The 14,270-nt window shown below is 36.0% G+C and overlaps 1 protein-coding gene across 3 annotated transcripts; it reads left to right on the top strand.

Moving 5' to 3' along the window:
• The first annotated feature begins 940 nt into the window (after nucleotides 1-940).
• Nucleotides 941-13,819, top strand: LOC113690418 (protein ACTIVITY OF BC1 COMPLEX KINASE 7, chloroplastic). 3 transcript variants are annotated; one of them, XM_027208318.2, is made up of 18 exons: nucleotides 941-1,510; nucleotides 2,410-3,083; nucleotides 3,266-3,409; nucleotides 3,545-3,670; nucleotides 4,304-4,391; nucleotides 4,499-4,592; nucleotides 5,966-6,059; nucleotides 6,743-6,797; nucleotides 6,892-6,983; nucleotides 7,077-7,247; nucleotides 8,690-8,746; nucleotides 8,880-8,963; nucleotides 10,859-10,943; nucleotides 12,570-12,631; nucleotides 12,748-12,822; nucleotides 13,044-13,148; nucleotides 13,345-13,486; nucleotides 13,571-13,819. In XM_027208318.2, the coding sequence occupies exons 2-18, from the start codon at nucleotides 2,424-2,426 to the stop codon at nucleotides 13,642-13,644; spliced, it is 2,208 nt and encodes a 735-aa protein (XP_027064119.1). In that variant the 5' UTR covers nucleotides 941-1,510; nucleotides 2,410-2,423; the 3' UTR covers nucleotides 13,645-13,819. The 3 variants fall into 3 exon arrangements, with proteins under 3 accessions (XP_027064119.1, XP_071906703.1, XP_071906704.1); XM_072050602.1 differs by lacking the exon at nucleotides 941-1,510 and adding an exon at nucleotides 1,514-1,617; XM_072050603.1 differs by lacking the exon at nucleotides 941-1,510 and adding an exon at nucleotides 2,066-2,089.
• The last annotated feature ends 451 nt before the right edge of the window (nucleotides 13,820-14,270 follow it).

The following is a 14,270-nucleotide window of genomic DNA, read 5'->3' as shown; positions in this document are numbered from 1 at the left end:
GGCAATTCTCTTGGTTTAAAATTTAACACACGGGAATTATAGGAACCACAGTCAGCTGGAGAGGCATGGCAGGCCCCACCCCACAGCTAGAAACCACCGTCAGCACAGACGTAATAAACAGAAAATATTTGGAAACAAATTAGTCAAATTAGGAACTGTTGCATTTATCGCAGTCAAATTAAAGGGTTTTCATCCTCACTGACAGCTACTTTTATTGACTCCCAATTTTCCTAGAACGGGATCACGGAAAATAGAATGCTTGCTTTTTAATGATGAAGAAAGGTTTTTATTTTTTAACCTTTTTTGTGTAAGTGAGAGAAAGAAAGGTTGTTAACTAATTTACTAAAAATCTTTAGGCCATTTATTTATTAACATATTCGAGAATATACTGGACAAAATTATATTGCACATATAATTTGCTTAAGTTTTGTGTTTTTTTAGTCCCTCATCTTAAAATGATCCAATTTAGTATCTCAGATGTATAATTTTGACTTGAACCTAAATGCATTCACAGTCTCGTATTAATTTTAGGAACGAAAAAGATATCATGTCCTGACTCATATTTGGATAGATTTGATCTAATTCAGATTGTCTCAAACTATCTCATAAGGTAATGTGATACAATTTTAGACAATTAAATTATCATATCCTAATCTTGCCAAAATATCAGCACAGACTTATCACGTGCTTAATCCCACCAAAACAAAGAAGCAAATCGTGATTGGAAAGCCTTTCTAACCAAAATCAATCTCATTAAGTAAGTACGCAGCAACAGACACGCGGCAACATCAACCACTTCACTCACTGCCAAAGTTGATTAGCCATATCATCGCCCTGAAACCGGCCCAATACGGGTACCAATTTTGGTAATTGAAAATCTTATATATTTGCTTACCAAAAATTGCCCAATAGAAAATGTAAGATCCTTGGTCTTTTAACGGATCCCATAGGTTTGAGCTATCAGACCTACCACGTTTAATCCATTATCCAAAAAAAAAAAAAAAAAAAAAATCTTTGGCCTTTCAACGGATGCCTTATGCCCAAGTCTGCTTTGTCTCTTATTTTCTCACATGAACTCGCAGACTAGAAAATGAATGGAGTCAAAACCCGACGAAAACGGAAAGAAAAATCAAAAGCAAAGAAAGAAAGACAAGGAATTAAATTGCCAAAATTTACTGGGGAAGAAAATGTCGGATTTGATTTTTTTGGATTCCAACCAATCAAGTAGTGGTGGCTGTTCGAAATCCATTTTTAGCTTTTGTCGTTGAGCGGGAGCAAAACACATGTCCATGTTTGCAGCATTTTTCATTCTCAAACCTCTACTCCACAAAGAAAGCGAATTAGGCATCTTGAGCTTTACTTGTACCAAGAGTGCACGCTACATGTTTAAGAAGCTTGTTGTTTCTTCCAATCTAATTCTGGTGCATTTGACAGCTGCTCTTTCTTCTTCTTCTTCACCATCACTCTTCTTACAACCATAATTCAGCAGAGTGCATTTCTTTCTTCCTCGGTAAGTGCCTAGACTGCATTTTTTTTTAAGAAGTGAACCCACAGAAAATTTTTTATACCAATTTTAATTCGTGTCCCTTTTTCTGCAACTTCTTGAAAGATTCATTTGTAAGCTAAAAATGTTAATCAGAACCCTTTTTGCTCCTTTTGGTATAATTTATGTCTACCATGTCAAATAAAATTTATGTTGTTGGTTGTGATCGTCAAGATTTCAATATGCTCTGTTTTTTATTCTCATGTTGATTTCATCATTTTCTTGCATTGATATGGATGGTTGGGTCTCTGCGTAGACGTGAAGAAAGAAAAATTCTGGATCAGTTATGGGGGTCTTGGAGTTTTTGAATTGTAAAAATGGACTTAAATTTGATTTAGAAATTGTTACGACTACCGAATACCCTCCCTTTCCTCTGCCCACACCCCCGAACACCCCCAATCTGAGAACGTGTAGGGATTATTAGGGGTTGATTTTAGCTTCTTTAGGGTTGGCTTAGTTCGTTAGGCTTGGAAAGCCTGAAATAGGCCTATGTGCAAGTCTTGCTGTCATCAGCCCCTCGCTGGTGGGCGATCTGTTAAAATTACTGTAAGTCTTCAGTGAAGCCTGTGGCACGTCCTTGCCTTAGAATGGGTTTAATATGCTCTCCTCTGAATGTTTATTGCACCTTTATTTTTGCTTCTTAGATTAGACACTGGTACATTTTGGCTGAGTTTTTGCAACTCTGAGATTTGTTTACTCATTGTGAAGCATAGATGCTGTTGATTAACCTTTTTATTTCTTCCTGTTGTTGTTCAGGGAAATTATTTCTGTTAAATTAAAATGAAGTGGAGTTCAGTTATCTATGCAGAGCCCAACATGATACTCCTGTATTTCTCTCATGATTTTAATACTTGGCTCATTGTCAGGTTTATCAACTTAGATGGCGGCAATATTGGCTTCTCACAGCTGCTATTGCCGCATTGAGGAAGTATTCAGCTTTAACATTGGAAAACCAAATCAAAACCTTGGCTTTTCAGATACAATATCGGTGTGGGGTTCTAGGGAGTTTGAGTCGCATCAATGTAGATTGGTGAAAGCTAGACAAAATTATTCGTTTCAAGTGGTCATGCAGCAAACAGAACCCCATGTCAAATTTGGCACCAATCGTAGGCCAATTAAAATGGTACCTGCAAGTGATGTTATGAAAAGAAAAGCTCCATCAGTAAACAATTCAGAGATAGTAAATGGTTCAAGTAGGATTAGTAATGGAGCAATTACAGAAAGAAAAGAACCACCGGTCAACAATGCACTGGATGGCTCAAAGAGGGCTGTAAATGGAGCTTATAAAGTTAATGGAGCAAGCTTAGTGAAGAGAGACTCTGCTTCAGCCATTATTAAGAATTTTAAAACTGATGAGCTCCCCCCCATTGAAGATCTGAAGGTTTTGCCTTCAGATGAAGGCTTCAGTTGGGCAAATGATAATTACAATTCCTGGCAAAGAACCATTGATGTTTGGTCATTTGTTATTTCCTTGCGCATGCGTGTTCTATTGGACAATGCGAAGTGGGCTTATCTGGGAGGCTTCACGGAAGACAAGCAGGTATTATTTAACTGGCTGTTATTTTTATTTGCTCGGAATATTGCTAATCTGGATATGGTGATATTTAGGATTATGTTATGTTTAGCTGGTGAAGTATGTCTCTTGTCAGTTATCTTGGTTCTGTATTCTGGAGTTCTATCCCTAGGTGCTCTTAATTAGTTACAGGTCTTCTCATTTATCAGAAAACCAGAAGACGCCGAACTGCTTCATGGCTACGAGAGTGTGTGCTGCAACTTGGTCCTACGTTTATCAAACTCGGGCAGTTATCCTCAACAAGGTCTGACCTATTTCCAAGAGAGTTTGTGGATGAGCTTGCCAAGTTGCAGGTCTGGACATGTCATATGAACAATCTCTTTCTGACATCAAACCACATATCAAACAATTCATTATCAATACCATACAGCACTGAATTTGAAAATTTTCTTTCTTTTTACTTTTGCAATTTTTGATGTATGATGCAGGATAGAGTTCCTGCCTTTCCATCAAAAAAGGCAAAAGAATTCATTGAAAAGGAACTGGGAGCTCCAGTCCATATGTTATTTAAGGAGTTTGAAGAAAGACCAATTGCTGCTGCTAGTCTTGGTCAGGTTTGCTTCAAGTTTATTTTTGTTCTTCCCAATCCAGCAATACTAAAATGTTTATGAAGTCTGGTACGCTTTAAGATCGCTGGCGTTGTGAATTGTGTTTAACTTGGTGACAAAGATAGATTGAAAAACATATACTGTTTTCCTGTTCAATACAGCAGTTCAAACATAATGGTCCAGACTTGACTTTTGTTTGCTTTTTTTCCGTACAATGCATGACTGATTTTTCTGTTTCCATTTTTCCATACAATTCATGAATCATTTTCTCATACCTTACTCTAAATCAATTCATATAATCACATTTCATGCAGTCAAACTCTTTTCTGTAGTTCAAAACATTATGGAGCTAGTCATTGGAGTTGAGCTCCTTTTATTCAACCAATTTATTTTTTTATTTTATTGGTTTGATCCTTTTGTATCTGGGTTTTGCTACATAGAATGAATAAATGGTTAAATAGATGAGAGATACGTAATTAAGGTCATCTTGGAATGATATGTTTCACCAAAAAAAAAAAAAAGTTTATAGATGCATAGGTGGTGTCATGTATAAAAAAGTATGTATTTCCTCTTTACATGGTTTGTTTCTTTCTAACAAGTGGCTTCTTCGTTCGATTAATTCTAATGCAATGTTGATAGGTGCATCGTGCTATCTTACATAATGGGGAAAAAGTTGTGGTGAAAGTTCAAAGACCTGGTCTAAAAAAGCTGTTTGACATTGATTTGCGTAAGTTCCATTTATAACAGTTTCTGGAGCTTCTACCTGTACGAATTCTTATTATTATTATATTTTAATCATCAAATTACCGATAGCATTTGCTGTCCTCTATGCAGGTAACTTAAAGTTAATTGCTGAGTACTTTCAGAACAGTGAAACACTTGGTGGTCCAACAAGGGACTGGATAGGAATTTATGAAGAATGTGCTAAGTAATAGTTGGAACCAATACCTAATTCTTTACCTTGCTTTATTCTTGCTGTTTTTCTCTGAAGTTGAACTTTGTTGTGTGAAATCGGTTTGATGGTATTAATTCATTACTCAGGGGAGTGGGTCTTGATCTAAAAGACTAACTGCATGAGATAAAGCTAGAAGAAGATAAAACTTATGGCATGCTTCTGTTTCCTAGTAATCCTCTTAAGTTCTTCACACATTCAAGCTGTTCCCATGATTCATTGTCTTGTTAAGATATGATTACCAGCTCCTAATGATGCTTGCTATGACTTTATTGACCACTAGAGTAGCTATCTATTTGCTTTGCTTTGTGGACATGGTTTGAGAACTTTGTTGCAGGAGATACTATAATTCTTCTAATCCGTTCCATAGTTTAAAAAGGGAGAACATTTAAGGTCTCTGACGGGGTTTCCTCTACCTTTCCATAAGTACTTTCTCTACTGAAATTAAATGAGGGTTGGTGATTTCTTAATTTGTTTTTCCCAGTTCTTGACTCCATGTCTGTAAGTCACAGTATTTCCTTTGTTTGTTCGGGTAATTTATCTATACCTCGAACATTATGTTTGATGTGGTAAAATTGAAGGAAAAGAGAATTTAACTGAACTGCATTTACATAGCAACAAGATATTGTTGGTTGATAAAGAGGGCACTTTGGTCCAGCCATGAATTTTGCTTCTTTATATACCAAAACGTTTTGCAAGCTTAGTTGGTAAGGAAGTTTTCAGTCTGAAATATTTATGTTGCAAATACTCTCTAGGGGAGCTTGCAGCTCCCAAGTTTTAGATGACAAGAATGAAATTACTATAAGTTTTTTCCAATTCCTTATCTGCCCCCAGCAAGGTAAACTAGCTTTTTGTGTGGTAGGAGGAATGTCCATATATGGTATTCCCATAATCCCTTACACAACAACACTTGTCACCAATTCCCTTCCTTGGTTGGTACCCACAAGATTACATGGTTTGCTCTTGATCCTACACCCTCGAAAGCAGTATGGTTGCTAGATGGACCTGGGGTAAAAGACATCTTCTTGGTTTTAACTAATCATTGTACTTGTTGCTTCTTGGACCCATTCAATCAAACTACGATAATAACTTTAGTATTTTGTTATATACCACTTCACCATGATTTTACTTTCACTCGTTACCTCTGAATGTTCTCCCAGTGAATTAAAAATTGTCTCAACTGAGTGGCTGCTGCAATAAGTAGTGGTTAGCAATCTGCTGCTTTCTGAGTTAGGAAAATAGGAAGGGAGGGACTTGGATGAGAAATCTGATGTCTACTTTGTTAGTTTGTTTCATTTTGGTGCAACTTTCCGTTTTTTAGCTAACTTTTGGTCTGTTCGAAATTTCAGGATTTTGTATGAGGAAATTGATTACATAAATGAAGGGAAGAATGCAGATAGGTTCCGCCGGGATTTTAGAAATATAAAGTGGGTCCGAGTACCTGTATGTTTCCAGCTAGATGCCTTCCAATTTCCTCTCCTTAAAATGTCTGTTTGTTGTGTATTTATGTCTCATCCCCATGTTAGTTGGCATCCCTATCGCTGCCCAGTAACTGAGGATATATTTGCATTTTACTATTTTAGTGTGATCACCATTGGTGACTCCTTGTTAGAAGAGTTTTGAATTTTCATATACTCATTCCTATATCATATTTAATCTGCTTTTGTTGTTACAAACATTTAACTTAAATGGGAAAAAGATGTCAGTATTTTTTTTAGGCTCTTTAGGGACTATGATGAAGTGAAAGAAAAATATTAGTGTTTCTGCTGCTTGTTTTATATTTCAATAAGTAAGACAGATGGATTACTTGTCTTACTGATATATTACTTTTGTTTCGAATTGTAATCTTGACAAAGCTACAAGCTAAACATAAGTTTCCTGCAGTCTCATTTTTAGTCCTATTTGGACTTACTAGTAAAATATGATTTGTCAAACTTCATGATTTGGTTTGAAAATAGAAGTTCTTCTATATCCATGGAAAGATGAGACTTATAGCGTTGTGGGATGGCTACTGATTGCAACAGTTCTGAAGTAGTCCCTCAAGGACTGGCAGTTTTTCATGCTTATTTGGGTTGAATGGTGGAATATTTTCCAACTACTTAATTGCTTCCTTTTCTGTGCTGTAGCTGGTATATTGGGATTACACCGCAACAAAGGTGTTGACGTTGGAGTATGTCCCAGGTTCGGATATTCTAAACGTTACATATGCATATTGCGTACAAAACCGTCATCTAACCGAATAAAGGATAATGTCTATTATGGCCAACATTAACAGGGATTAAGATCAACCAGTTGGACAAGATTGATGCGCGAGGTTTTAGCAGATCTCGGATCTCGTCACGTGCTATTGAAGCATATTTGATTCAGGTGAAGAAGTCAAGTACCAAGTTTTTAAAATCATGTGGGAATAAACTCCATTTCTCTTTGACTGAAAGATTAAAAACCTTGCTACAAATTTAGATCCTGAAGACAGGTTTCTTTCATGCTGATCCTCATCCTGGAAATCTTGCTATTGATGTTGACGAAGCTCTAATCTACTATGATTTTGGTATGATGGGGGATATTAAGAGTTTTACAATGGAGAGACTGTTGGAGCTTTTCTATGCTGTTTATGAGAAGGATGCGAAAAAGGTGAACATCTTCTTATTGTCTTCATACTTGATTCTTTGAACTGGCAAAGTGCTCAAATCCTTTTTTTTTTAATTGTATTTACAAAAACAGCTGCATGGACTCTGAAAATTTTTGAAATAGATCTTTTTAATCTTTGCCCACTCCTCTAGCTTTTGTATCCTCATCATAGATCAAGTTACAATTTTATATGTATCTATATATTGTATCATACCATTAATTGTGTGAGATAACCACAATGGTATTCTTCAGACAGCAGTATTTGCTTGAAATTTCCTTTGACTTACTTAGTCTCGAACTTTTTTATGTCTGTAATTGAACTTCCGTCTTTAAGTTCTTGTTAGCTGGATAGAGATCATGATATTAAAGTCTTAATCTGAAGCATTAAGTCCTGAGAAAAGCTTGTCATTGTAGATAGCTTTTAATTACTGAAGCAACCATATCATTTTGTTGAATTAAAATTTATAAAGAGAGACATTTACCTTGAGGCAGTTTAGATGAATGCTCAATGCAGCTCTGTTTGATGTGAAAAATTTGCTTCAAAGTGATGTAAAATTTGAATAACTGAAAGTTTTCAAGTGCTTCTTTTAATGTAAGTTAATGAAAAAAAAAATTCCTCGAGTCTATTACCATTGTCAATGACTTCTGGTTGTGTTCAATACTACCTGAAGAGACTATTACAAACATATCCTTATAGCGGTTATGAGAACTTCATTTTGTTCTTAGACACACATGATTTGTTGGCTCTAATCTTTGTGAATGTAGAATGGATAAAAACTTCTAGTTCTATGTAAGCTGTGGCTCAGTCTTTACTTGCAATTTGTTGCTATTGATAGCAATCGACTAATTATAACCTGTACACAACTATAGCAGCTTCAATTTTTTCACTAAAAGGTATGGTTGGGAATGGATGTTGAGAGACACAAAAGAAAACTAAATACCTCAACTAATGTCATTGAAGCTGACAGTGAGTAGAAAATTTAGTGAGAGAGTTCATTAAACTAGATTACCAACCTTTCAACAACTTATGAAGTTTGTTTGGTTGTTATCATGTCACCTGGTTCCTTTTTGGTGTATAGAGTCTGTGCGGAGCTGAAATAGTACAATGGTCGCATTTTTAATGCATTTTGACCACCTATATTGGAGGGAGAACAAAGGAGCCAATAAAGGAAAAAAAATGAAATTAAAGAAGGAATTAAACATATTCACTTCCAATACTTTAAAGAGGCAAACTCTCATAGCTAGGTAGATTACTCATGATTTTGCTTTTAGAATGTTCAGAAAAGTATTGTAGCAAGGCTTGTTTAGCATACTTTTGCTTTTAGAATTCTGAAAGTGACCAAGAAGCAACATAGACAGAATAAGGATGCTTTCTGTTGTTATATTTTCTTGATATCGGTCATGGTTAAGACTTCCAACTTTTAAATGAGAGGTTTTCTATGCAGGTTATGCAGAGTCTCATTGACCTTGGAGCACTTCAGCCAACTGGGGACATGTCATCGGTATGGTATCAAACCAGAACTTAATACACAGTCACAAATGAGTTTGAGAGGGAAATGCTGACTGCATGGTCACTTTTACCATGCATTCGTTTCCACTCTACTTCTAACCATCTGTAATATTTGTCATTCACAGGTGAGGAGGTCTGTACAGTTTTTCTTGGATAATTTGTTGGATCAAAGACCAGATCAACAACAAACTTTATCTGCAATTGGAGAGGTTAGGACAAATTTCATCACATAGTGCAAGCTCAGACATTTGGATTTTCTATTCATTCGTAAAAGTAGACCTTTTCAAAAAAAGAAGATTTTTTAGCAAGTACTTATTCAATTTTGTAGTTGTACTATTTGGTGAGTTATGCCAAAAGTCAGATTATCATCTGCAGTCTCGCACCCCTTCAGCCTTCACTTAGAGGAGACATGCACTGTTAATAGTCTTGGGCACTGGCGAAAACAGCCTGTGTTATCCTGATAAGCTGCAGTGATCATTTTAAGTTGAAGGAAACAATATCATTACCTAAGAAGAGTCAATGTTCCTGCAATTTTCTTCAAAATTTCACTTGAATTTTGAAATGTTTATTCCTCAAAATGTTCCCCTAACATGCTTATTATTTCTTCTGACTAAAAGAAAATAAAAACCTGAGGTCTACTTAAAAAACATGCCACTTGTGAAGCCAAAACAACAAATAAAATCGAAAAATTTTCAATCCCGTGACCTTTGAATTTTCATCACAAGCTTTATATGTAACTTGATGCTGTTACTTGATTACTTCGAGTCATGGTGTTGTTAAAATATCCTTCCACCATATTAAATTTTGTGCATGTCCAGCAACAGACATGAAATGCAAATTGAGTAAATTCATTCTTATACTTTAGGGTTTAATCAACTGAAACTTTTAATTGTAATAATTTATGTTAGACAACCCTTGGACAGTTTCTGTAGGAAAAGGTCTATTAATATTAGCAACTGAGCTAGTAGGGATCTATCAGTACACTTAAAAGGGATCAATGGAGAATAAAATTATGAGAAACTGTTCAATTTCAGTGTCAATGTTATATACTGGAGTGTTTAACAACAGAAGCGAGTGCATTCTTGTTAGTGGAGTCATAGTCAAACTCTGGTTTGTTAGTCAACTTTCTATGTTAGAAAGCAAACAAAAAAATTAATAATAATTCAAATGCAGATGCCACACAAATAAATTGAAGAAAAAGTGGAGATTTAGTGAATATATAAAACTACAAATTCCAGGTAATTTCCTTGGCATCAAAATTAAATGAAGAAGATTTACAGAGAAATAATTTCATGATCTAGTATTCTTCACTCCTGAAAGGGAGATCTGTAGTTTGTCCCACCTTAGTCTCATATAAATTCAGCTTTAGCATTTAATATGTTATCTTTATACCTTTTCCAGTTTAATCCCACATCCAATAGCTTTTTACATATTTGATCCCCTATGTTTCAATAGACTGTAGGATTTATTATGCTAGCAGTTATCCTTAAACTGCATTAGTTTAGAATGTTATAAACTAAAACATTGAGGCAGAAGATGTCATTATTCAATCACAAGGGACTATGACAAAAGTTAAAGTTGCTTCTCCTGAAAATGAAATAGACATTATCCATGTTGACTGCATTTTTAGGATATTGACAGCTTCTCAGAAAATAGATAATTATTTGAGAAACTGTACTCTAACTTGCCTAAAGTGCTTAACTCTACAAAGTATGTTGATATAGGGATTCTGGAATTATAGAGATCATCTGTCTCACCTACATTATGTATCTATGAGGATTTAAAGCTGCAGCAGAACATCTCCAAACGGCTTGAATCACTGCTGAGACAAATAATTCTGTAAATGATTGTCTTAGTTAGATATCCATATTAATGAGGACAAAATGAGAAGTTTCTAGCTCCTTGTTTATTTCCATATCATAGGTTCTGAAGTAAGGGAAGGATATGAATTCATGTGTCAAATCACTGAAGCCTCATGTTTACTTGTTAATTGTTGTTGTAGTTCTTCCCTTGCACACTGAGGCACATGAATTTATCTATATTGCACATTGCAAACTGGACTACCTCATTGCTTGATCAATGCTTGTGCCAAATCTCCTTGCAGGATTTATTTGCTATAGCAACAGATCAGCCATTTCGATTTCCTTCGACTTTTACATTTGTGCTCAGGGCATTTTCGACACTTGAAGGTGCTCTCTCTCTCTCTCTCTCTCTCTCTCTCTCTCTCATTGCCATCAAGTGAATCTGTACAATATCACCATTGCATTCCTTGACTTTAATGTTTTGACCTTTTCAACAAATTGCATGTTTGAACTTATAAAGGTGCTCTAACTTTCAAATTTGACCACTTAGCAATCGGTTAGGGGGGTAGGAGTCTGTTAGGAAGGATCAATGGAGTGTTGGGACTGACGGTTTCCTCCTAGACATGATAAAAGTGATGTATTAATGCTTGAGAACTGTACTTGGAACAGTTAATCTAAGTCAGTAGTAAGCAGGAACCCATTCTAGCAAGAAGTTTAATGACATTAAATTTTAATTATTGCCTCCATCATGTGTGAGCATATTCCAATTCTTAGGAGCAGTTGTGAATTGACTATTTCATTATCTGAAGGGCCATTTTATTGGCTGCTTTTTGCAGTTGGACCTGCAAATGCAGTTCTCAGCCACTAATACATTAAAACTTGTATGGAAATATGGTACTTAAATGGTGCAATTTTTTTGTGATTAAAGTTGATGACTTTTGGATGCATTTTTAGATTAGTTCAAGTATGTAACTTGCCAAATAACTCTTAACCACAATTAGTTAATTTCTCATGGTATCTCTCCTCAATAGTAGGAAAATTCTTGTATTGGATTCTGTGAGAGAAAACATCTAGAGTTCCATGTGTCAAAGTTTGTTTAATCTATTCCTGCAATATAGGTCATTAACATAACAGAATTCTCATTGACATATACATAAACACATTTATGACTTTATTGCGTTCTTCTTTTGATCCATCTTTTGGGAAGGGAAAGTGGAAAAGGAGTATTGTATTATGTTATGCACTTAATTTATGTTATTACTTTCTCTTTCTCCTAAAAATTGTTGTATAAATATTAAGTTGTCCCCCTCCCCTCCGGTGGATAATGGTTCCTTTTCATTACCTTTTCTTTTCTGCTGTCTAGCTGACAGCTAACTAATAAAAATGGTCCAAGGGGATTCATTGAAAAGCAGCACTGATGTCTGAATTGTCTTTTTCTGTCTCATATGTTAGATTGTCTGATCTAACAGCCCATAAACAACTGCTGGTTCCACCACTGGACACCCTGTTTTGAAAATGAGACTGGAGAAATAACCACTTCCAGCCACTATCAGCTTTACAGCCTGGTCATATGTGGCTGGTCTTCCATGTCTGCAGAATTATGAGTTCAAACCAGCCTGGGTTAGGTTTTATTAAATTTTATATTGCTTAGTATATGCGCTGCTCGAGGTAGGTGTGACTGAACCAGGCACCATTTAGATGGCTCTTGTACCTCTAGCATTTTGGTAGGAATAGGATGCAGGCAGGCTTAATATCTGGATATATGGCTTAAGCCAGACAGTCCAAGCAGGGGTGAACCCCTTTAATAATTGCCAAGACAGGCATATAAGCTTGGCGGCCCTTCCCCTACTTTCTTTAGCTAATGAGGAAAAAGGGAAAAAAGAAACTACTCCCTGCCAAAGACACAATTGGCACTCCCTAAATACTGCTTCTTCAGCGGGTTTGTTCAATTTCGGATAATGTTGAAACTTGTATCACAATTTGCTTATTGGAACTGAAGCTGCTTTTTATCAGGCATTGGGTACGTACTGGATCCAGATTTTTCTTTTGCTAAGATAGCTGCCCCGTATGCACAGGTGATTCTAATTAACGTGAAATCTACCTTATAATTAAAATGCTACAAGTAATGATTTGAGCATCATACTTGTAATCTATACTTTTGAGTGTGGCCCTTATTTCTTCAGTTTTACAGGAACTCTTGGATATGAGGCAGAAGCAAAGGACTGGGACACAACTTGTTCAGGAAATAAGAAGACAAGCTGATGATGTAATTGTTTCTTTCTTGTTAGTTTTGCTTTTCAAAGCTTCATTCCGTTGCTAATGTGCATTTTCTCAATGTCCTTGATGCAAAATTGCACATGGTATTGTAATAATGTGCAGAAAAGATTACCGTTCCTCTTCTATCTTATTTTCGTTTTTCCTCATTATTAGCCTTTACCCCATGTTTCCTATTAGTTTTCATCTAACAAAATTCATGGACATATTCAGGCAAGAACATACACGATGTCCATGCCTTATAGAGTTCAGCGGATAGAAGAGTTTGTGAATGAACTTGAGTCAGGAGATTTGAAACTCCGAGTTAGAGTCCTGGAGGTAATTAAACGTTAAATAGTTCCTAAACTAAATGAAGTTTTATTGAATTACTTTTCAGTTATTTATCATGTAATCTAATTTACATTTGGAAAGATCAGCCAGTAATCACTCAACCAAAATCAAGTCTTTTTTTTCACTTCTCCTGCTTATATTGATCCCCTGTTTGGTCTAAACAAGTTGCAATTGTGTCTTTCAGTCAGAGAGAGCAGCAAGGAAAGCGAATATACTGCAGATGGCAACTATTTATACTGTTTTAGGTGGCACCCTTCTGAACCTTGGCGTCACCTTTACTAATCAAGGCAGTCAAATTATAGCGAATGGATCTTTTCTTGGTGCAGGTAATATCTTCTACGAACAGATTTTGTGGTCAAATTTTTGCATTGAGACATCATACTGAGATTAAGATTAACTTCCATATGCAGGTGTTTTCCTCACTTTGTTTATGAGGTCCATGCAAAGGGTGAAAAAATTGGATAAGTTTGAAAGCATGATTTGAGCTCTTCAAGTGACTTCTGTACTTATCTTTACACGACTTCTTAGAGATTTTGTTAATCATAAGTCTAATACTTAGATATACGTAAATATGTTAATAGGATTGGCATACTTGATGTCCTTCTCACGCAAAGGAAGGCTGTCTATTCAAATGGATTCAGTTCCAACTGTTGCCAACAGTCATACGTCTCAAGTTGATTACAGCTTTGTTGGTCATCTTATGTTTGCAAAACTTCAGGGTTTGGAACCGCAGTGGCATCTTTTGCTGCTTTCAAACTTGTCTTTCTGCTTGCATCATGGAATCGGTTGGAGGGTATAATGTTATGGATGAGAGTGAAATTTTGTAGGAAATTGAAGGGAACAGAGGAAGGACGAATGAAGTTAATCAAGTTAATCACATTAATAAGAGGCTGAGATAGCACTACCTATCCTTTCAGCTGTGATTTGGTCGTTCCTTTAACCTAGGTTTCAACTATCTTCCATGGCAGCCCTCCTTCCTTATGGGGAGGCACCGCCCCTAACCGAGCAAACTGTACATCCGTTCAAGACTTTTGCCGAAATCGTTTCAGGACCTTCCAATGCTCAAACAGTAAGTTTTGATGCAAGCAAACCGGTTGTTTTCTTTCTTTT

This window comes from Coffea arabica, chromosome 5c (assembly GCF_036785885.1).
Source record: "Coffea arabica cultivar ET-39 chromosome 5c, Coffea Arabica ET-39 HiFi, whole genome shotgun sequence".
NCBI lineage: Eukaryota > Viridiplantae > Streptophyta > Magnoliopsida > Gentianales > Rubiaceae > Coffea > Coffea arabica.
Note: the sequence above shows the minus strand (reverse complement) of the source record. Positions and strands in the feature narration are given on the sequence as shown.

Bases quoted from the DNA above. Each gene is read 5' to 3' on its own strand.
- LOC113690418 (XM_027208318.2), top strand. From the start codon at position 2,424: ATGGCGGCAATATTGGCTTCTCACAGCTGCTATTGCCGCATTGAGGAA. The intron at 6,060-6,742 runs GTATGTTTCCAG...TCTGTGCTGTAG, and splicing joins TAAAGTGGGTCCGAGTACCT to CTGGTATATTGGGATTACAC. The intron at 12,632-12,747 runs GTGATTCTAATT...TCAGTTTTACAG, and splicing joins TAGCTGCCCCGTATGCACAG to GAACTCTTGGATATGAGGCA.